Source organism: Macaca mulatta, chromosome 4 (assembly GCF_049350105.2).
Source record: "Macaca mulatta isolate MMU2019108-1 chromosome 4, T2T-MMU8v2.0, whole genome shotgun sequence".
Classification (NCBI taxonomy): Eukaryota; Metazoa; Chordata; class Mammalia; order Primates; family Cercopithecidae; genus Macaca; species Macaca mulatta.
Genome location: NC_133409.1, coordinates 30,295,215 through 30,318,967, shown reverse-complemented (window position 1 = coordinate 30,318,967; position 23,753 = coordinate 30,295,215). Strand labels below are relative to the sequence as shown.

Below are 23,753 nucleotides of genomic sequence, written 5' to 3'. Positions count from 1 at the left end.
GCTAATCTCACCAGAAACTTGCAAAAGAATGTAGAAAAGCCAGATAAAAAGTAAATCACACAAAAAAACACGGGTATAATGGTGTGCTAATCAATCTCACTGAAATCACCTGGTGATTGTTAGCTAAATAGCTGAGAGGAGGGAGAATAAAAGATGAAAAAAGAAACAAAAATCAGAAAGAAAAAGAAACAGAAAAAAAAAAAAAAAAGGCTCCTGGAGGCAGGCAGCCCAAAAGTCTGATCTGACCAATTTAGGTCATAGTGATTTTTTATTTGTTGATTTTTGTCATATTAGATCTCCGAGAGCCTAGATTTTTAACTTCACATGCAGCCCCTACTGACAGAGAGAAGGAAACTGAAGATGATGAAGCAGGTAGGATAAAAAGATGATTAAATATAAAACAAGTTGCTTTCTCTTCTAACAGCTTTCTGCTCACCCAGACTTCTGGTTTTATTTAAAAAGGCACTGCCTTTGGAAACACATAGGGTCTTTTCAATAGGAAAAGATCAAATGATGTTAATCAGGCCATGAGGCCTAATGCTTTAATGCAACTGTCTCTTTACATTATACACATTCCAGTTCTATAAGGGGGAATGATTTTTATCCTAGCATTTCTTTTTTCTCCTCTTCTCTTCCTCCCCCTCCTCCTCTTTCTCTGTCTCTCGCTTTAAATCTTAAGTTTGACCAATCCGTACAGAATATGCTTTATTCTGTAATACTTCCTTTCCAACCCCCAACAAGGAACAATCTATTGTTGTGTCTTACAATGAAGAAAGACAAGATGGTGGGACAATGCGTCCGCCTTGTCTTCTCCACGTTCCTCGCATTTTTGGTTGCTCATTTTGGGCGACATTTCGGTGCACTGCAGGTAGCCCAGGCTTCTGTCTTCTCATCACCTTTTCTCCTGCTCAGCTATTGGTTCTGCCTGATAGATTCAGTTCCATTTAACTACAGATGTAAATGCATTTACAGCTGTTCTCAATAGCTTTTTTTCAGTCAGTCTTTTCTTCAAGAACACAATCATCATAGTTTGAATTCTGTGGCATGTTAAGCCTGAAGATGCAAAAATTGAGGGGTTGGGGGAGAAGATGCATAATGATTGTCTTCAGATATTTGACCTGCCACCCTGTTGATGTAGGATTAAACTTCTATAGGAATATAGAGCTATTGGAACAGTGATTCTGGAAGAGGGGCATGTGGTAAGTAGAGTCACTTGGGGACTTCCTCAGGTTATAATCTCTTTCTCTGCTGAGATGCTAATATCCCTGCTGTAGAGTGCCTCTGTTACAATGGGAATGTGATCTATTTCTTAGGGGCATTAGGATGGAAAAATTCAGAGAACTAGGGAAATGGACTATAAATTCCATAAGATCAGGTAAACTACATGTAACTTCCTCGTCTTTTTGTTCCTAAGCCCTCACAGGGACTGGCACATGGCAGATGCTCAAAAAAATCTTAAAGTATTGTCCTGTTTATGAATTAAAATAAAAACTTCAGGGAAACAAATTTTGTTTTAATATAAGAATTATCTAATAGTATGAAGCATTGTCCGAGGTGAGTTGTCATGACAGACAGAAACTGGGGGTACTGGTATATCCATAGAGAGTTGACCCGATCTATGGGACTAACAGAAGGGCAGCCAGTTTGTCCCCAGGCCAAGAGAAAACCCTAACATGTTTTATTTTGTGGCCACGAAAAGATTCATGATTTGGAGGGTATAAAGACATGCATGCTGTCATATCATCAGTTTAAATCAGGGAAACAAATCCTTATGCCTTGCTGTCTGAGGATTCTGTTAAATTTGAACTAGAGTTTATTAAATCCTAAAGTTTAAATTTCTATGTATAATAATTTGGGGTTTATTACTAAGAATAATACTTGTACATTTGAAAGTCTCTGCGTACTTGGGTCTCTTTCTCTAGAGCTGGCACATATGAATGCTGGCACATATCAGCACAAAGATGCCTTCCGCCTGCAGACAGCAAAACCTTTTCACCTCACCTCTTTGCCATGGTAATTTGGAAACCAAATTTTGAAATAAGCTTGATAGTGGCGCACAAGAAAAGTCCAACATTTTCTTGAAACATTGGAAGTCTTTTGAGGTTTTGCCCTCTTCCTCTTCCTTTTTCCTGCTCCTGTGTAATTCTGAACATTCATCATCCAAGGGAATGCGGTACGGTGATAATCATTTTTTGATATCAATGTGTTGCACAGTCATTTACACTGAACATCTGTGGCCTATTATAAGGAAGTCATAAAGTGGGAAGCCTCAGTGCCCACACAGGGCAAGACCATCAGTGTTGATGTGAAGATATTTTGGTCAAGAGCGCCACCTCTCGGCAGTGAATCAAACTGGCCCCCTGTGGGCCAAAATCCGAGGAACCATTGGCCAGTGGAAGAGTGAATCGTCTTGTCACTGGTATTTTCTCATTGCTCTTCACCCAATTACTTTTGTATTAAACAGTGAGAAAGTGCCTGAGACTGTACATTGTGTCTGTTTTAGTGGAAGCGCACAGGAGGTGGATAAACCTGGGCTCTGAAAAATAGCCCTGAGTTTTCCGTGTCAATAGTTTTGCACTATCTATGAATCCGCTACTAAAAGAGGGTAATAGAAAATTCTTAGCTACTTATTTAAAAATGTAGATCCTTACAGAGTAAAACAAGTCTTCAAACTTTATCAAGGTTAAGAATTATTCCTTAGCATTTTAGAGATCTTTGAGTTCTTCTAAGCCCTTTGCGTTATCGGTGAGGAATGTGGGGTTCAGAGTGGTGCAATGACTTTCTACGACACCCCTGTTGACTCCCCAGTCACTGACTGCTGCCCTCAGGCCCTTTCTTTTGAACTCTTTTCTTTGGATTCCCAGGATTTTACAGCTTGGAGGATACCGGAAAATTGAGACTAAATAAAAACTAATTGTGATATCTTAGACTGTATCTAAATAGATATTTTATCTTTATACATTTGTTGTATGTGGCTAGTGCTAATAAAGTACAAATCTCTCTATCCATAACACACACACAAAACACAGATGTTGATTTCTGAATAAACTTATGTAAATCACTGCACATGTGTCTGAATTTATTCATGCAAAAATTTTGAAAAAGCAGTTTTAGATTCTTCTTTATAGGGAGCTTTTAAGTGATTTAAAATATACACCTGTATGTATTAATATGATTTGATGTTCATATAACATTTTCTAAGTAACTTGCCTTTTTATTTATTTATTTATTTTCTGAGACAGGATCTCACTCTGTCACCCAGGCTGGAGTGCAGTGGTGCGATCTCGGCTCACTGCAACCTCTGCCTCCCGGGTTCAAGCGATTCTGCCTCTGCCTCGTGAGTAGCTCGGACTACAGGCACGCACCACTATGCCCAGCTAATTTTTGTGTTTTTAGTGGAGATGGGGTTTCATCATGTTGGCCAGGCTGGTCTCAAACTCATAACCTCAAGTGATCCACCCACCTCGGCCTCCCAAAGTGCTGGGATTATAGGTGAGAGCCACTGTACCTGGCCACTTGCCTAACTTTTAACAGAAACTTTTGGAGATAATGTCATGTTTTGAGTGACATGGAGGAAATTTTACCTCTTTTTTTTTAATTTTTTTATTTTTTTTTACTATAAAGTGGTGTTGCTGTCACAGGAGAAAGGTAGTAGGCTGAGGATGAGAACATTTAGCTTCAAGTTCAGGGCCAACCACTTAGTAGCTCTGTGGTTTAACCCAAGTCACTTAAACTCTCCTGGGAGGTGTGTGTGTGTGCACATGCATACATGTTAGAGGGCAAGTGTGATAATAAGAAAATCTAAACTGCCTTTCTCATTGGATTGTTCTTAGCATCAAATTCAATAATGTACTTGAAACTTCTTTGAAATATAAATCAAGTTTAAGTTAGTATTACAATGACCAGAGCATTTGCTCACCACCATGTAGCATGCCAAGTGGAGGCGGTGTATTTAAAGGTTAAAAGCCAAGCTCTTTGACCTGCCAATTTGGATGGAATCCCAGCTTCACCACTCACTAGCTGTGTGACCTCTGGTGAGTGCTGAACTTGCCTAAGTTCAACATCCTGATGGAATATGAATGTAGTATTCTAGATACCTTGTTGGGTTGTTATAAGTACAGTGATGCATGCAAGACACGAAGTGGGAGGTCAAGCCCATAACACATCAATGTTAGTTTGTCTTCACATTATGAGATTCCTGGCTCTTGCTTTTCCTATGGTTCTGGGGGATAATCAATCTAGGAGAGTTTGACCTGTTATCCCTTGAAACATTTACTTAGATCTCCTTTACTTATTTACAGAGCTAAGATGTCACCTCAAATAACATAGAACAAGTTAATGTGTCATGAAACAAAATCATCTTCTCTAAAGATTCAAGAGTTTGAGGGCTAAACCTGAGAATATATATTTTTTATTCTAACTTCCTCACTCACATCTTCAGAGCTCTGTCCCTTTCAGAAAAATTCTACTTCAAGAGAAGATTTGGTTCAAGATGTCTCCTGGACTGGAGGCATGTACCTAATAAGTGTCCTCAATAATTTCCCTTTATAAACTTTATGGATTTCATACATAACTCATTTTTTTTGTATTACAAACAATTTGGTTCATTTACTCTATTTTCCCTTTTCTGATTTTGAACTTCACAAAGGGTTAGACTTTTTCTCTTTTCTCACTATACCTAATATTTATGTCACATGAATGATTTAAAGATCATTAATGCTCTGACATTGCGTAAGCTTGGACTCCTGTTTTGTCTCACTTCCACTCTCGTTGGGTATCTTTGAAAAGTTTGCTTTAATTCTCTGAATCTCAGCTTTTTTGCTCACAGAATGTAGGCAACCTTACAGAGCGCCGATGAGTTTGGGAAATAATATCTGGAAAGCCCCCAGTATATAAACAAAAGCCTTCAATTAAAGCTCACTATTTTTTACAAATATAAAAAAAAAATCAGGCTTTCGGGGATTGTTGCAGAAAAAAAAGGCCAAGCGCAGTGGCTCATGCCTGTAATCCCAGGACTTCGGTAGGCTGAGGCAGGATGATCGCTTGCGGCCAGGAATTTGAGACCAGCCTGGAAAACATAGTGGGAACTCATCTCTACAAACAAATTAAAAAGCTCACTATCAGTATTCGTCGTCTTTAAGTTGTCTATTATGGTTATTGCCAGTACGATGGCCTTCATCTCTATGCATATGCCTAAGTATTGGCTCAGATTCCCAAGAAAACCATGGGAAAGGAGAAAAAAAAAAAACGGAGGGGCATGATGAAAGCAGATCCCTTTTGCTAAACCCAAATCAGCCAACACAGAACAATAAATGTATTCCGTGGTCCAGAAGAGAAGGCCCAGCAGGTTTCTTGAGCCTGATAAAAGAGAACACTAATGAGATGGTGCCACTTAGTGGTCGTCTTGTAATACTACAGGTGGCTAATTAGCAGTGAGGCGTTCACGACCAAAGGAGCCTCCATGTGTTTTCCCTCTTGTCTTTATTGAGTAGGTGGGAAGATAGGCACAATGTTTCCACACTCTTCTCTCTAACCTGCCCTGAGAGGTGCCATGGCCAGCACCCATGATCTGTTTAGCAGCGCTTTGCAACTTTGCATGCTACTCCTATGTCATAGTTAGATCCTCTCTGTGCATATAAATTAGCTCATTAGCAACTCGTCAGCAATTAACTAATATATTAATCAATCAAAAATAACAAAGAATGATGAGATTCTTCTTGACATTTGCAAGTTAAAATGTGGCCTTGATCACCATTCAGAATTCTCTTTCCCCAGTCTGAAAAGGCCGGCAGGGTGGGTGGTGGGGAATGCTTATCATTAATTATGAAAGCATAAGGAAAAATGTTTTATCTGATGGTGGCTTCTGAAGCTACTTGCTGACAATTATCTTTTACACTCAATGGTGTTGAATGAGGAGTCCTAAAGTGCTCTACAGACATTATCTGATTCAGTCCTAAATCCCTAGGAAAGAGAAAATGAGCAGATTTAACTATCCTTGTATTATTCATTCACTTCTTTATAGTAGAATCTATGGAGGGAAACTAAGCCCACCAATAGGGAAAAAACTCCAATAGCCCAAGTATAAAGCCGTGTGTGCTTCAACTGTGAGGGAATCTTGTTTTAAAGGTTAGAATTTTAGAATTAGAAGCATTTTTTAAATTAGATGGTCTAGCTCCTTCTTTTATAGATGACAAACAGTTCTATGTTTATCTCACTCAGCTTTTGGTGATTTTGTGTTTTAACCTTGATTGCCATGTTTGGTTTGGTAACAGAATGGTCTGGCTCTATTAACAAGTCAGGCTATAAAACACCTTCTACAATGTGTCATTTATTGGGAGAGAGTGGGCCTGGGAGAGAATTAGAAACAGCTGAAGGCACATACAGGGCCATTGTGGCTCCTGTTTTAAAAGCAGTTTAAAAGCTCAAATGAAGAGAATGGGGAGAAACAGAAAGTTAGAAGAGAACAGATGTTGTTCAGCTGTGGCTCTGGCAATAAATGTGCCCTGGCCTTAGAGACAAGGAAGAATTATCTCTGGCAGTGTAACATGGTTTCTCCCCAACTCCCTGCCACCCTAGCCTCACCTGGACATGGGATAAGAGAGGGACAGGTGTGTCACAGTCCTGAATATGCTTGCTTTATAGAAATGTCACAACCTGGCCGAGCACGGTGGCTCGTGCCTGTAATCCCAACACTTTGGGAGGTGGAGGTGGGCGGATCACCTGAGATCGGGAGTTTGAGACCAGCCTGACCAACATGGAGAAACCCCATCTCTACTAAAAATACAAAATTAGCTGGTGTGACGGTGCATGCCTGTAATCCCAGCTACTTGGAAAGCTGAGGCAGGAGAATCGCTTGAACCTGGGAGGTGGAGGTTGTGGTGAGCCAAGATTGCGCCATTGCACTCCAGCCTGGGCAACAAGAGCAAAACTCCATCTTAAAAAGAAAAGAAAAGAAAAGTCACAACCCTTGGACCAGCAGCATCTATTTTTATGGAACTTGGGAAACATCTCCCAAATATATTGGTTTTATTCATTAAATGAACTTTTTTTTTTTTTTGAGACAGAGTCTCACTCTGTTGCCCAGGATGGAGTCCAATGGTGTGATCTCAGCTCACTGCAACCTCTGGTTCCCGGGTTCAAGCAATTATCCTGCCTCAGCCTCCCAAGTAGCTGGGATTACAAGCACCTGCCACCATGTCTGGCTAATTTTTTGTATTTTTAGTAGAGACACGTTTTTACCATGTTGACCAGGCTGGTATCAAACTCCTGACCTCAGGTGATCCACCCACCTTGGCCTCCCAAGTGCTGGGATTACAGGTATGAGCCACTGGGCCCAGCTAAATGAACATTTTTGAGCTCCTGATTTGTGATGCTCTACAAACACCTGATGGTGCACACTTCCTTGCCTTTGGACAAGGTGATTCTGTCCCTGAAATGTGTCTCCTTTCTAAATCCACCACCATCACCACAATTTTCTTATCACCATGTCTAGAGGAGGCCATACTGGGTTCTAGGTTCTGGAGATAAAAGATGGATCAGACACAGTGTCTACCCTTAAGAATCTTTCTGTCTAGTATCACCATCATGATAAAACTGCTTGAGAAATCCTCTATGAAATCAGAAATGCAGTTCCAAAAAGTGAGAGAATTCTACAACTTTATGGTTTGTCATTTGGTATTTCCACTTTCTAAAGTCAAGTCCCACTTTGAAATGACAAGGGCAGTCATCAAAAATGCAACTTTGCCTAACATATAAGCTAAGAAAATTGTCTTTTCAATCAGGATGAACCAAAGACACACATATTTCTTGATATGCACTTTATATAGAATAACATTTCTGCTCAGTATTACCTTGCAAGCTCTAAAATATGATTCCTTGGCAAGACAGCCACCTCAGATTCACCCAGTATTTACATGACAGTGTAACATTCTAGCATAGCTCCTCTCCAATTGAAGTGTTATCCCCACACAGAAGACCCTAATGATTGTCAGAATCTCCACATTTCAATTTTGGAAAATCCAGGAGACCATGCAGGTACTGGAAAATATATAATCCATGGTGTTAACAAAGTTTAAGTCCTGACACAGATGTGGAACATTGGGCAAGTTATTTAACCTTTCTATGCTGTTTCCATACCTGTGGAAAGCAGATAATGCATTCTGCAGGGTTGTATGGATTCAAATGATAAGGTAGAGATCACAGCAAAGGGCCTGGCACAATAGGTGTTGTGTAAAGAAAGATATTATCATTGTCATATAAATACTTCTTGTACTCGCTCCCTGAAACTCTTGGCCACTCCTACAACTCCTGTCCCTTCAATGAGAGTGCCCAACTGTCCTGTACTTTTAGTGCAGCAAACATTGCCATTTTAGTAGCTGCCCTTTTATTTAATTTTTTTCCTTGTGTCAAAATCTGTTACTTGCAATATTCCCCCACTTGTTGCCTTTGTTGTTTGCCATTCCCCTTCCTTATTTTCTTCTCTTTTCCACCACACATCTACACTTCTTGGCTTGCATGCTGACATGGTTTGACTTTTATGACTCTTATAACATTTCAGCAGCTTTATCTTTTCTGGACATCAAACCAAGGGACCACTAAGTGCCAAGTGTCATTTGGGCAAAATTCAAATCCTGTTTTGGTTCGATGGTTTTACTGCTGGATGCTCTAGATTTTTTTTTCTGTTAGACATACTTTTAACTCTTCCCCCCCTTTAATTTTCTGGTTTCTATGCCATCCCAGATGCATGATATCACTGGAATTTTGGCCTCTAGGATAACTAAGATTTTGCTGCAAAATGTATATCTACTCTTTAATATTTAGAAATGCACTAGAACAACAACAACAACAGCATTTCCTTTGGTTAGAAGAAGAAATATTCCAAATGATTGGAAACTGAATATTTTCAGAAATGTTTCCTAGTTCTCGTTTCATGTAACTCATTCGGTGTATTACTTAACTTTGCTGCTGTTTTTGAGGAGTAACTATATTCCTTTGTATAACAGGAAAATGCTACTACTGAGTGTATGCCATTGTTTCATTTCTTTTTCTCTGTTTGGAGAAGGATTATGCCACCAGGTCTAAGACATCTGAGATTCATCACATAACAGCTGCCAGAGGCAGTGGCAGACCTCAAAGTCCTCTGTGAAATTCACCTGAAACCCTGCCTTATTCCTTATGATGCATGTAGATAAGCAGAGTCAAACTGTAGCTTTGGTCACTCTGTAAAGATAAAAGTTCCAGTCTATCCCATAGAATAAAAATGGGGTTGTAGGGTAGCTAAAGCCTGTTATACAATTATGAAAATCTGTAGTCTTTGAAGATGGTCATCCATGGAGAAGCTCTGAAGGCTCACTAAAACACTGGTGTAAGAGATTATGGACTCAGAGAATTAAAACAAGATAAAACAGTAACGTTGTCTTTATATATGCAGAACCTCTCCACTCTGTAAGTCAGATGTGTCCAGAGGTGGCTCTAACACATCTGTTAATGGTGATTGGTTTCGAGCCTGAAGGCCAAACTGTCCTTGCTTAGCTTCAAGTTAACTGGAAGGAAGCCCCGTCTTTTGTAGAGCAAAGTCTTCACCATCACTCTCAGCCACCAGAGACTTGGTTCACTCTGCTGCTGCTCCTTTGAACAGAAAGACCTCCGTTGGCTCTTTAGTGAACGTCTGATTTTATGGGGAAAGTAGTATGCACCCTTTGACCTTTTTTTTTTTTTTTTTTTTTTTTTTTGCTGTGCTGCAATACTTTGCCACAGGCAAGAAAGTGGCAAAATAGAACAAAGCCCAATCTCTTTCCCTTGAACAAACATTCCTTTTGTAATGTTCCTGTGCTCCCAGACTTAATATCCTACACTTATCTTCTTTGAGCTGCATTTCTCTACTATAACCTAGTTACATAAATGATCAAAGCCATCCTCTAATTCCTCTCATCTTTCCAGTCTGTCAGGGGTAAGCTCGAGAGCTTTTCTACACTAATTAAAAGAGGAGATACTATGTGAAACTTATTTGTTTACCTTATAACTCTTTCATTTTAATATAAACATAGCATCAATTTTCTCCTGATTATAATTCATTGATGATGTAAGGAATGTAATTTTAAGCATTTTATGTTTAAACATATAGAGTGCAGTCTCCTAATCTTAGCATTATTGGTGTTTTGTGCTGGATAATTCTTTGTTGCAGAAGGTTGTCATGTACTCTGCAAGAATTTTAACAGCAGCCCTGGCCTCTGCCTCTTATTTGCTCCTCCCTTTCTCTGCCCCATTTCTGCGACAACCAAAAATGTATTCCGATATTGCCAAATGTCCCTTTTGGATAAAAGGAACCTGGGTCGAGAATAACTGATGTAAACCATATTCAACCGTTTTTATCAAGGAAGATGCAGCAGGCTGGTGCAGCACTTCTTCCTTGCTTAAAGGAAAAAAAAACAGAACTTGGATTTTTGGTGAGACTTGATCTCTACTCTTTAGTCATCTCTCAGAAAGTACTTATGAATGTTTTCTGACAAAATTTCTCAGATCCATCTACCTCTACCTATTTTCTTGCCCAATTTTTCACATAAATAAATTTACAAAATCCATTTCAGACATGTAATTTCATTGAATTTCCACAACATTAAGAAGTGGGTACTAATAGCCACTGGGGAGTACCAAGTGTCACAAAAAGAAAGATTTGGAAGGAGACAGGCTAGAGCTTCAGTTCTTGCACCGTTTCCTGGCTCTGAAAACTGAGGCCAATTCTTCAGCTTTGGTGCACCTCAGTTTCCTCATCTGAAATGTGGAATCATTAACACCTTGGAGTGATACTGAGAGAATAAAACAAGATGAGAGATGTAACAATGCTTCACACTAACAGAGGCTCAATCAGCTGTACCTTTGATTATTATCACTCTGAGTCCAGAGTTTTGTGTGCTACATCACAGATACATAGCAGCTTTCCCAATAGTGGCAGATTTTGCCCCTGTTCTGGCAACAGACCACTTTAAGAATCTTCTAAACAAAAAAAATTCTCATAAGCAACACAGTTTGTAGACAATTTCAGGGTATCCACAGGTTCCCCTAAAGTGTATATGGGTCCAAGTAAAGAATCCCTCTAATGAGAGTCTTCTAATTTCAAACATCTTTCCTTTCAATTGACTCAAGTACATTGTGCCAAATCTCCTTCCTTGCTCACTGCTTTAAAGTGGAACCACCTTCTGTGGAAATAAATTGATTCTTATTTCCTCTAACCGAATGCTAGAGGAAGATGCTTGACCCACACATCATTGAAATATGTCTTTGGTTTTGTGAAATAGAAACAGGCTTGCCAATTTCCCTTTCTCAGCAGAAAAGGAAAGGAAGGGTATTTGGTAAAAAGGGATTCAGGACATTCAATATGATTATCCACTATATTAGTTTCCTATTACTATTGTAACAAATTACCATAAACTTAGCACAAACTTATTATCTTACAGCTCTGGAGGTCAAAATGTGCCTCATTAAACTAAAATCGAGGGGCAGGCCACACTGCAATCCCTCCTGGAAGCTCTAAGGGACAATCTAATTTTCCTGTCTTTTTCAGCTTTAGAGTCTGCCTGCATTCCTTGGCTTATGGCCCCTTCCATCTTCAAAGCCAGCAATGGTCAGTTGAGTCTTTATTCCATCACATCTCTTTGGCATTCACTCTTCTTCTTCCCTTTTCCACCTTTAAGAACCCTTGAGATTACATCTCACTCATTGGGATAATCCAGGATAATCTCCCTATTTTAAGTTCAGCTGATTAGCAAAGTTAATTCCATTTGCTACCATTCTCCTTTGCCATGTAATATAGAAATATTTACAAGTTCTGGAAAAATTACCACAGATATCCTTAAGAGGCTACTAGTCTACCTACTAGAGTCAAACATCTTGGTGTCTTTAATGATATAGTAGGAGTAAATCATGTTACAAACCCTGATGTACATATGCAGTTTACAAAAGCAAGAAGTTGGCACTGCATTTTGAGTTTTCGCAATAACAATTTATTTTTAGATAGTAATGTCCCCTCCAAAAATTCATATCATCTTTAAAGAATGTCCCTCAAAAACTACTTATACTCAATTTATAATTTTTCAGCAACTTGACGTCTTCCAACTTCTGATCAATTAGGAAACTGGAGAAATTCTTTACAGCTCTCTACACAAAGTTAAGATAACTCACATGTATTTCGCAAAGAAAGTTGCAAATACAGACAGAAATACCCATGGAGACTAAATCAAGCCTGCATGAATCAGGAGGAGCTCAAAGCAAATCAATGCATTGTTGGCAAAAGAAGACAAGGCTGCTTACAAGGAACCAGAAGGGTTACACTGCACATTCACCAGTTAGCTTGCAGCCCCATTGCTTCATGGCAGCAATCTCTAGAAAGCCCCTTATTACATCCTTCTGCAAATCCAACATCCTCATCTTCCTTATCCTCCTGGATCTTTTTGGTCATTGCTTTTGTGTTCCTCCAGTGGACTGACTTTGCTTCTGATTCTTGATCCTTCTTTTTTTATCTTTTATCTTTCCATTTTTTAATTTTTAATTGTTTAGAGACAGGTTCTGTTTCCCAAGCTGGAGTGATCATAACTCACTGCAGTTTCAAACTCTTGGCATCAAGTGATCCTCCCATCTAAACCTCCCGAGTAGCTGGGATAAAGGCACAAACCATACCTGGCTTGGTATTTCCTTTATTTAGCACCACTTACTATCATAAAAATGGCTTCCAGGTCATTATCCTAACCACGTTTAATACAAGCCCCAATATCCTTGGCATTTATTCGGTTCTTAGTCATATTTAATGTTGTTGCTGAACCAGTCTTCAAAAAACCGATTCCATGCCTTTTTTCTCCTTGTATTAGTCCATTCTTGCATTGCCATAAAGAACTACCTGAGACTAGGTAATTTATAAACAAAAGAGATTTCATTGGTTGTACAGGAAGCATGGATGCAGAAACCTACAATCATGGTAGAAGGTGAAGGGGAAGCAGGCATTGTCTTCACCTGGTGGAAGAGAAGAGAAAGAGAGCAAAGGGGGAAAGTGCTACACTCCATTAACCAGATCTCATGAGAATTCACTCACTTTCACAAGAACAGCAAGGGGGAAGTCTGCCACCATGATCCAATCACCTCCCACTGAGAAGTGACTACATGTTAACAGCACTTGCTTGCTCTCGGTGCCTCCTCAGCCTCCGCCTCCACTCTAGTCACGCTTGAGGAGCCCTTAGAGGCGTGGGTGGGAGCCCGGGCTGAACAGCGCTCATGGGCTGGCGTGGGTTCCGGGTGGGCGTGGGCTTGGCAAGCCCTGCACTTTTTGTGGCCAGCTGGTGCCTGCTGGGCTTGATTGGGGACAAGCTCTCTCTGGGCTACCCTAATGCCTGGGCTAGGTGCTGCAAAGTCCTGTGGCAAGTGCCCTTGAGAGGTGAAGCCAGCTGGGCTTCTGGGTTGGGTGGGGACTTGGAGAACTTTTGTGTCTAGCTAAAGGGTTGTAAATGCACCAATCAGCACTCTGTGTCTAGCTAAAGGACTGTAAATGCACCAATCAGCACCCTGTCAAAATGGACCAATCAGCTCTCTGTAAAATGGACCAATCAGCAGGATGTGGGTGGGGTCAGATAAGGGAATAAAAGTAGGCTGCCTGATCCAGCAGCTGCAGTCCCCTTCCAAGTTGTGGAAGGTTTGTTCTTTGCTGTTCACAATAAATCTCTCAATGCTGCTCACTCTTTGGGTCCATGCTGCCTTTATGAGCTGTAACACTCACTGCAAAGGTCTGCAGCTTCACTCCTGAAACCAGCGAGACCACGAACCCACTAGCAGGGAGGAACAACTCCGGACAGGAGGGACGAATGACTCCAGATGTGCCACCTTTAAGAGCTGTAACACTCACCGAGAAGATCTGCAGCTTCACTCCTGAAGCCAGAGAGACCACGAACCCACTGGAAGGAAGAAACTCCGGAGGCTTCTGAACATCTGAAGGAACACACTCTGGTCACACCATCTTTAAGAATGTAACACTCACCGCGAGGGTCTGCGGCTTCATTCTTGAAGTCAGCAAGACCAATAACCCACCAATTCTGTACACATTTTGGTGACCACGAATGGACTATCACCTATTGCCAAGCGGTGAGACTATCGCCTATCGCCAAACGGTGAGTACCATCGGACTCCTTGTGCTTGCTATTCTGTCCTATTTTTCCTTAGAATTCGGTGGCTAAATACCGGGCATGTGTCGGCCAGTTAAAAGCGACTAGTGCGGCCACTGGACTAAAGACACAGGTGTCGGGCTTTCTGGGAAAGGGCTCTCTAACAACCCCCGACTCTTTGGAGTTGGGATCATTGGTTTGCCTGGAACCGGCTTTTGCTTTTCCTGTATTTCTGGGCTGAGCCAAGGGTCAACAGAGAGGAAAGCCGTTCAACTCCAGGGTCCCGACAGCAAGTTGGTTGATCGTGCGGCCATGAGCGGAACTCTCAAAGGCATGTTGGCCAAGGGAGGCTCTATTCTATTCTATCTACCCTGACCTTTGCCTCCTGGGTCCTAATGCCTGCCAGACAAACTTCTTCTCACCTCTCTTCTCTGAGGCTAGTCCTGGTTCTAAAAACCACTCCGTCTCTGGTGCTTTTCTAGTTTCTCCTGTAAGAATGATTTCTAGTATAAACTCCAGGACTTTGCTACCTTCTTTAGGCACCCGGGCTCGCCAATCAGAAAGACATAATTTTTCCCAAAGCCCCGTCATAGGGGGGACTATCTGGAGTTTTAGGATCCCTCCTCAGACAAGCAGGGCTAACAAAAGCTATTCCTGAAGCTAGAATATGGGAAGCCTCAGAAATTTTATCCTTCCTATTCCTATAAGTGTGGACAAAAGGCGTCACTCTTCCAACTCTGGAGATCCCTTCCCTCCCTCAGGGTATGGCCCTCCACTTCGTTTTTGGGGCCTAACATCTTTACAGGACACGGGTAAGGTTCCAATACTAACAGGAGAATGCTTAGGACTCTAACAGGTTTTCGAGAATGTGTCAGTAAGGGCCACTAAATCCGATTTTTCTTGGTCCTCCTTGTGGTCTAGGAGGACAGGCAAGGGTGCAGGTTTTCGAGACTGTGTCGGTAAGGGCCACTAAATCCGACTTTCCTTGGTCTTCCTTGTGGTCTGGGAGGAAAACTAGTGTTGCTGCTGCTGCATCAATGAGCTCAACTATTCCGATCAGCAGGGTCCAGGGACCATTGCAGGTTCTTGGGCAGGGGTTGCTGCTGCTTTGGTGAGCGCAACTATTCCGATCAGCAGGGTCCAGGGACCATTGTGGGTTCTTGGGCAGGGGGAGAAAGAAAACAAACCAAAACCGCGGGAAGTTTTGTCTTTCAGATGGGAAACACTCTAGCATCAACGTGCTCACCCTTGAAATGCATCCTAAGCCATTAAGACCAATTTGACCTGCAAACCCTGAAAAAGAGGTGGCTCATTTTTTTCTGCCTATGGCCTGTCCCCAATATTCTCTCTCTGATGGGGAAAAATGGCCACCTGAAGGAAGTACAAATTACAATACTATCCTGCAGCTTGACCTTTTCTGTAAGAGGGAAGGTAAATGGAGTGAAATACCTTATGTCCAAGCTTTCTTTTCATTGAAGGAGAATACACAACTATGCAAAGCTTGCAATTTACATCCCATAGAAGGACCTCTCAGCTTACCCCCATATCCTAGCCTCCATATAGCTCCCCTTCCTATTAATGATAATCTTCCTCTAATCTCCCCTGCCTCAAAGGAAATAAGCAAAGAAATCTCCAAAGAACCACGAAACCTCTGCCCAGGCTATCCGTTATGTGCCCTTCAAGCTGTAGGGGGAGGGGAATTTAGCCCAACCCAGGTACATGTCCCTTTCTCCCTCTCTGATTTAAAGCAGAGCAAGGCAGACCTGGGGAAGTTTTCAGATGATTGTGATTCATACATAGATGTCCTACAGGGTCTAGGGCAAACCTTCAGCCTCGCTTGGAGAGATGTCATGCTACTGTTAGATCAAACCCTGGCCTTTAATGAAAAGAATGTGGCTTTAGCTGCAGCCCGAGAGTTTGGAAATACTTGGTATCTTAGTCAAGTAAATGATAGAATGACAGCCGAAGAAAGGGACAAATTCCCCACCGGTCAGCAAGCCATCCCCAGTATGGATCCCCACTGGGGCCTTGACTCCAATCATGGGGACTGCAGTCATAAACATCTGTTGACCTATGTTCTAGAAGGACTAAGGAGAATTAGGAAAAAGCCTATGAATTATTCAATGATGTCCACCATAACTCAGGGAAAGGAAGAAAATCCTCCTGCCCTCCTTGAGCAGCTACAGGAGGCCTTAAGAAAATATACTGCCTGTCACCCGAATCACTCAAGGGTCAATTGATTCTAAAAGATAAGTTTATTACCCAATCAGCCAAAGATATCAGGAGAAAGCTCCAAAAGCAAGTCCTGGGCCCTGAACAAAATCTGGAGGCATTATTAAACCTGGCAACCTCGGTGTTCTATAATAGGGACCAAGAGGAACAGGTCCAAAATTAAAAGCGAGATCAGAGAAAGGCCACAGCCTTAGTCATGTCCCTCTGACAAAAAATCCTTGGTAGTTCAGAAAGAACAGAAAATGGAGCAGGCCAATCACCTGGTAGGGCTTGTTATCAGTGTGGTTTACTAGGACACTTTAAAAAAGATTGTCCAATGAGAAACAAGCCACCCCCTCATCCATGTCCACTATGCCAAGGCAATCGCTGGAAGGTGCCACTGCTCCAGAGGACAAAGGTTCTCTGGTTCAGAAGCCCCCAAACAGATGATCCAAAAACAGGACTGAGGGTGCCTGGGGCAAGCGCCAGCTCATGTCATCCCCCTCACTGAGCCACGGGTATGCTTAACCATTGAGGGCCAGGAAATTGACTTCCTCCTGGATACTGGTGCAGCCTTCTGAGTGTTAATCTCTTGTCCCAAACGACTGTCCTCAAGGTTTGTTACCATCTGAGGAATCCTGGGACAGCCTGTAACCTGGTATTTCCCCCACCTCCTCAGTTGTAATTGGGAGACTTTACTCTTTTCACATGCCTTTCTTGTTATGCCTGAAAGTCCCATACCCTTAATAGGGAGAGACATATTAGCCAAAGCTGGAGCTATTATCTACATGAATATGGGGAACAAGTTACCCATTCATTGTCCCCCTACTTGCAGAGGGAATCAACCCTGAAGTCTGGGCATTGGAAGGACAATTTGGTAGGGCAAAAAATGCCCACCCAGTCCAAATCAGGCTAAAAGACCCCACCACTTTTCCTTATCAAAGGCAATATCCCTTAAGACCTGAAGTTCATAAAGGTTTACAGGATATTGTTAAACATTTAAAAGCTCAAGGTTTAGTAAGAAAATGCAGCACTCCCTGCAACACCCCAATTCTAGGAGTACAAAAACCAAATGGTCAGTGGAGTCTACTGCAAGATCTTAGATTCATCAATGAGACGGTAATTCCTCTATATCCAGTTGTACCCATCCCCTATACCCTGCTCTCTCAAATACCAGAGGAAGCAGAATGGTTCACTGTTCTGGACCTCAAGTATGCCTTCTTCTGTATTCCCCTGCACTCTGACTCCCAGTTTCTCTTTGTCTTTGAGGATCCCACAGACCACACATCCCAACTTATGTGGACGGTCTTGCCCCAGGGGTTTAGGGATAGCTCTCACCTGTTTGGTAAGGCACTGACCCAAGATCTAGGCCACTTCTCAAGTCCAGGCACTCTGGTCCTTCAGTATGTGGATGATTTACTTTTGGCTACCGGTTTGGAAGCCTCATGCCAGCAGGCTACTCTAGATCTTTTGAACTTTCTAGCTAATCAAGGTACAAGGCATCTAGGTCGAAGGCCCAACTTTGCTTACAGCAGGTTAAATATCTAGACCTAATCTTAGCCAGAGGGACCAGGGCCCTCAGCGAGGAACGAATACAGCCTGTACTGGCTTGTCCTCACCCTAAGACATTAAAACAGTTGTGGGAGTTCCTTAGAATCACCGGCTTTTGCCAACTATGGATCCCCAGGTACAGTGAGATAGCCAGGTCCCTCTATACTCTAATCAAGGAAACCCAGGGGCAAATACTCATCTAGTAGAGTAGGAACCAGAGGCAGAAACAGCCTTCAAAATCTTAAAGCAGGCCCTAGTACAAGCTCCAGCTTTAAGCCTTCCCACAGGACAAAACTTCTCTTTATAAGTCAGAGAGAGAGCAAGGATAGCTCTTGGAGTCCTTACTCAGACTCGTGGGACAACCCCACAACCAGTGGCATACCTAAGTAAGGAAATTGAGGTAGTAGCAAAAGGCTGGCCTCACTGTTTATGGGTAGTTGCAGCGGTGGCCGTCTTAGTGTCACAGGCTATCAAAACAATACAAGGAAAGCATCTCTCTGTCTGGACTACTCATGATGTAAATGGCATGCTAGGTACCAAAGGAAGTTTATGGTTATCAGACAACCGCCTACTTAGATACCAGGCGCTACTCCTTGAGAGACTGGTGCTTCAAATGCGTACATATGTGGCCCTCAACCCTGCCACTTTTCTCCCAGAGGATGGGGAACCAATCGAGCATGACTGCCACCAAATTATAGTCCAGACTTATGCTACCCAAGATGATCTCTTAGAAGTCCCCTTAGCTAATCCTGACCCTAACTTATATACCGATGGAAGTTCATTTGTGGAGAATGGGATACGAAGGGCAGGTTATGCCATAGTTAGTGATGTAACTGTACTTGAAAGTAAGCCTGTTCCCCCAGGGACCAGTGCCTGGTTAGCAGAACTAGTGGCACTTACCTGAGCCTTAGAACTGGGAAAAGGAAAAAGAATAAATGTGTATACAAATAGCAAGTATGCTTATCTAATCCTACATGCCCGTGCTGCAATATGGAAATAAAAGGAGTTCCTAACTTCTGGGGGAACCTCCATTAACTACTACAAGGAAATTATGGAATTATTGCACGCAGTGCAAAAACCCAAGGAGGTGGCAGTATTACACTGCCAAAGCCATCAAAATGGGAAAGAGAAAGGGAGAACAGCAGCATGAGCAACTGGCAGAGGCAGCAGACAGGAATGAGATGGAAAGTCAGAGAAAGAGAGAGAGAGAGGAAGAAACAGAGAAATAAAAAGAGGGAGTCAGAAAGAGAGAGAGACAAAGAGGGAGTCAGTAAAAAAGAGAGGAGGAGAGAGATAAAGAGGGAGTCGGAAAGAGAGAAATGAAGAAGTCAAAGAGAAAGAGAGATGGAAGTAGTAAAGAAAAAACAGTGTACCCTATTCCTTTAAAAGCCAGGGTACAGTTAAAGCCTCTAATTGATAATTGAAGGCCTTCTCTGTAACCTTAAAACACTCCAATACCACCTTGTTTTCAGTGTAAACAAGGGCGTAGCCTGAAAGCACTGAGGCCACTGACAACCCGTAGCCTTCCTATCAAAAATCCTTAACCCAGCAGGTTTCCTAATGGGATCTAAATCTGAATGTCCAACCAGACAAAGGAGGAACTCCCTTCAGGACAGGACTATAGATGGTTCCTCCCAGGGGATTAAGGAAAAAGACACAATGGGTATTTAGTAAGTGATAAGGACACTCTTGTAGAAGCAGAATTAGGAAAATTGCCTAATAATTAGTTTGCTCAAACGAGCGAGCTGTTTGCACTCAGCCAAACTTTAAAGTACTTACAGAATCAGGAAAGAGCCATATATACCAATTTTAAGTTAATATGAACTGAACGAGCTCTTATTAATAGCAAAGAATAATTAAAATCCCAAACTTACAAGGTTTTCAACAAAAGTAAAGTTTGCTAAAAGTTAACAGTGTAACAAGTGTTATCCTACTACCACACACTTTCTTTCTCAGACAGTTTGCAAGAGATAAAGAAATCTATCCTTACTCTACAATCCCAAATAGACTCTTTGGCAGCAGTGACTCTCCAAAACCACCAAGGCCTAGACCTCCTCACTGCTGAGAAAGGAGGACTCTGAACCTTCTTAGGGGAAGAGTGTTGTTTTTACACTAACCAGTGAGGGATAGTATGAGATGCCGCCCGGCATTTACAGGAAAAGGCTTCTGGAATCAGGCAGCGCCTTTCAAATTCTTATACCCACCTCTGGAGTTGGGCAACATGGCTTCTCCCCTTTCTAGGTCCTGTGGCAGCCATCTTGCTGTTGCTTGCCTTTGGACGCTGTATTTTTAACCTCCTTGTTAAATTTGTTTCCTCTAGAATCGAGGCCATCAAGCTACAGATGGTCTTATAAATGGAAGCCCAAATGAGTTCAACTAACAACTTCTACCGAGGACCCCTGGACCGACCCACTGGTACTTTCACTGGCCTGGAGAGCTCCCAACTGGAGGACACTACAACTGCAGGGACCTTTCATCGCCCCTGTCCAGCAGGAAATAGCTAGGGCGGTCATCTGCCAAATTCCCAACAGTAGTTGGGGTGTCCCGTTTAGAGGGGGGATTGAGAGGTGACAACATGCTAGCAGCCCTCGCTCACTCTCAGTGCTCCTCGGCCTCGGTGTCTGTTCTGGCCACACTTGAGGCGTCCGTCCTTCAGCCCACCACTATGCTGCGGGGGCCCCTCTCTGGGGCTGGCTGAGGCCGGAGCTGGCTCCCTCTGCTGGCAGGGAGGTGTGGAGGGAGAGGCGCGGGTGGGAGCTGGGGCTGCACGTGCACTCACGGGCCAGCGTGGGTTCTGGGTGGGCACAGGCTCGGTGGGCCCTGCACCCTTTGTGGCCAGCTGGTGCCTGCTGGGCTTGATCAGGGGACAAGCTCCCTCTGGGCTACCAGAGTGCCCAGCCTAGGTGATGCAAAGTCCCATGGCAAGTGCCATTGAGAGGTAAAGCTGGCTGGGCTTCTGGGTCGGGTGAGGACTTGGAGAACTTTTGCGTCTAGCTAAAGGATTGTAAACGCACCAATCAGCACTCTGTGTCTAGCTAAAGGATTGTAAATTCACCAATCAGCACTCTGTGTCTAGCTAAAGGTTTGTAAATGCACCAATCAGCTCTCTGTGTCTAGCTAATCTGATAGGGACTTGGAGAACTTTTGCATCTAACTAAAGGATTGTAAATGCACCAATCAGCACCCTATCAAAGCGGACCAATCAGCTCTCTGTAAAATGGGCCAATCACCTCTCTGTAAAATGGACCAATCAGCAGGATGTGGGCAGGGCTCGATAAGGGAATAAAAGCAGGCTGCCTGACCTAGCAGTGGCAAGCTGCTTGGGTCCGTTTCCAGGTCGTAGTTGTGTTCTTTTTCTCTTTGCAATAAATCTTGATGCTGCTTACTCTTTGGGTCCGCCGTTATGAGCTGTAACACTCACTGTGAAGGTCTGCAGCTTCACTCCTGAAGCCAGCAAGACCACGAACCCACCGGGGGGGACAAACAACTCTGGACAGAAGGAACGAACAACTCCAGATGCGCTGTCTTTACCAGCTGTAACACTCTCCGTGAGGGTCCGTGGTTTCATTCTTGAAGTCAGCGAGACCAAGAACCCACCAATTCCGGACGCACCACCAGGACCCTCCTCCAACTTTGAGGATTACAGTTTGACAGGATATTTGGGTGGGGTCACAGAGCCAAACTATATCACTCCTTAAACCTCAAATGCCTCCTCCTCTGTTCATAAATATTCTAGCCTCCTTTCTTCCCAGAGGCCTAGCAAGATTGCAGTCCACAGGCCCCCTTTGAAGTTAGATGTGACAATGTTACTTATTTTGCTGATGATATGTAGACGAAAGGTCATATATCACTTCCAGAGACAGGCTTTAAGAACCAGAGTGCCACTTTTCTTTTTTTACAATCTTGGCAAAAGAGAGCAAAGAAAGCCTCCTAGCTCCCTAAATGAGGTTAGAGCAAGCAGCATCCTCTAGCTGATCTACAATGGACACTTAGCATGAGAGAGAAATAAACCGTTGCTGTGTTAAACTGCTGAGATACAGGAAATAAGGAGGTTGTTATTATAACATCCCAGCCTATACTTTACTGCCTAAATTGGTGAGAAAATAGAAGCAATCAGAAGATAACTTCTACAACCTCCCATGACCACATCTGTGACTGATTAGTCACCATATACTCTGTCCTCCTCTAATATTTGAATGAATTCTCTATAGTCCTATCTAAAGTCCGTCTTTTATCTTGTATACCGGATGGGAACTACTTTTCGTTACTCAAGGCTGACATTCAAACATTTCTCTCCTTTGTCTTTTATATAATCAATGTTTCCCTTTCTACTAGATCCCCTTCATCAGTAAATAAACATACATAATATCTCCTGTTTTTAAAGAATCTCTCCACTAGTTAACAGCACCTCAATCCCATCTCCAATGTGTTGTAATACTTGCTCCCATTCTCTTCAGAATTATCTCACTAGGTTCTGCTTGTCCCACTACACTGAAAACTGCTTTTGTCCGGGTAACCAATAATATGGAATTTATTAAGTCTGGAAGTCAAATCTTGGTCCTGATCTGACATAACATTGACTTGGTTGACTGTATTCCTTCCTTCTTGAAATATTTTTGTACATGGCTTCCAAGACACAACTATCCTACCTACTAATCCTCTTCCTACCTCACTGGCTGCTCCAGCTTGATCTCCCAAAGTCTAAATGTTGGGGTTCAGGCCTTGGGTGTCTTTTCTCCTTCATTCACACCCTCTTGCCAGGTTACCTCATCCAGTTTCATGGTTTTACATTGTCAACTGAAGAATAACGAGGTTCATAAATTTAGAAAGGAGAGCTTTATTTTTCACAAAGAAAAATAAAACTGAGTGTCCAGTATGTGCTAAGCAAGGTGTCTGCCACTGATGGAGCAATGCCCAAGCAGCGGACACCAAGGCCAGGAAGGGGAAGGCTGGACAGAAGGGTCTGAGAAAATCGTGAGAAAATGGAGGAGGGAGAGGAGGAATAAGAACAGGAGGAGGAGGAAGAGGAGGGGGAGAAAGGATGAGGGGCAGGAGGAAGAGGGAGAGGAGAAAGCGGAAGTGGGGGAGGAAGAAGAGGGATGAGGAGGAGGGAGTTGGAAGGGGAAGAGGAAGGGGGCAGAAGTCAGAAGAAGAGGGGGAGGAGAAAGAGGAAGAAGAGTAAGAGGAGGTGGAAGACAGACAAGGGGAGGAGGAGGAGGGCGGGGAGGAGCTTCGCCGCGGCCTGCTCCGCCCAGCCAGGTTCCGTGGCCACATGGCTTCGGTCTCCTCTGCGACCTTCTTGGGCCACGGGGCTCGGTCCCTACTGCAGTTCCTGCGGCTGGTGGGGCAGCTCAAGGTGAGCGGGCGCCAGGCCCGGAGGCTGCGGCCGAGCGGGCGGGACTGTGGGGCGGCGGAGCTTCCGGCTCCCCGCTGGGCCCGCGGCCTTTCCCCTTCCTGCGCTGGGTCCGCCGTGCCGAATTCGGGAAAGGCCCCAGTCCAGGGGATGTGGCCGCGCCTCGCGGACTGTGGACAGAGGAAGAAGCCGGAGGGGCAGCCGGGCCAGCTGGGACGGCGCGCAGTCTGAGCCTAGAGCTCGGGGCCGCGGGGGCCGCGAGCTCCGCCCTGCAGCCGTGCCAGTTCCCAGAGAGCAGCCGGCCTCGCCCTTCCTGCACTGAGCTTTTCCGGGGCTCAAGACCCCAGAACCACGTGCGTGTGTGTGTGTGTGTGTAGGGTGGGGCTGCTTCTGAGCACGGGTGGAAAGAATAGAATCTGTCGGCTCTGCAGATTTTAAGTGGAGCGCTTTACCTCTGCCTCACAGTTACTTCCAGAAACAAGACTTTTCTCAAGGCC

The 23,753-nt window shown here is 43.4% G+C and overlaps 1 protein-coding gene across 4 annotated transcripts in view; it reads left to right on the top strand.

Annotated features, from left to right (window-relative positions):
* The first annotated feature begins 315 nt into the window (after positions 1 to 315).
* Positions 316 to 23,753, top strand: part of HDDC2 (HD domain containing 2) — a 49,379-nt gene continuing 25,941 nt past the window's right edge. For 2 of the 4 annotated variants that reach the window (XM_002803907.3, XM_077998906.1), the window contains exon 1: positions 23,138 to 23,259. In XM_002803907.3, the coding sequence (XP_002803953.1) occupies positions 23,176 to 23,259 (84 nt within the window). In that variant the 5' untranslated portion in view covers positions 23,138 to 23,175. Of the gene's footprint in view, positions 373 to 23,137; positions 23,260 to 23,753 lie in introns of those variants that run through there. The other 2 variants (XM_028846840.2, NM_001194872.3) reach the window with 2 other exon arrangements.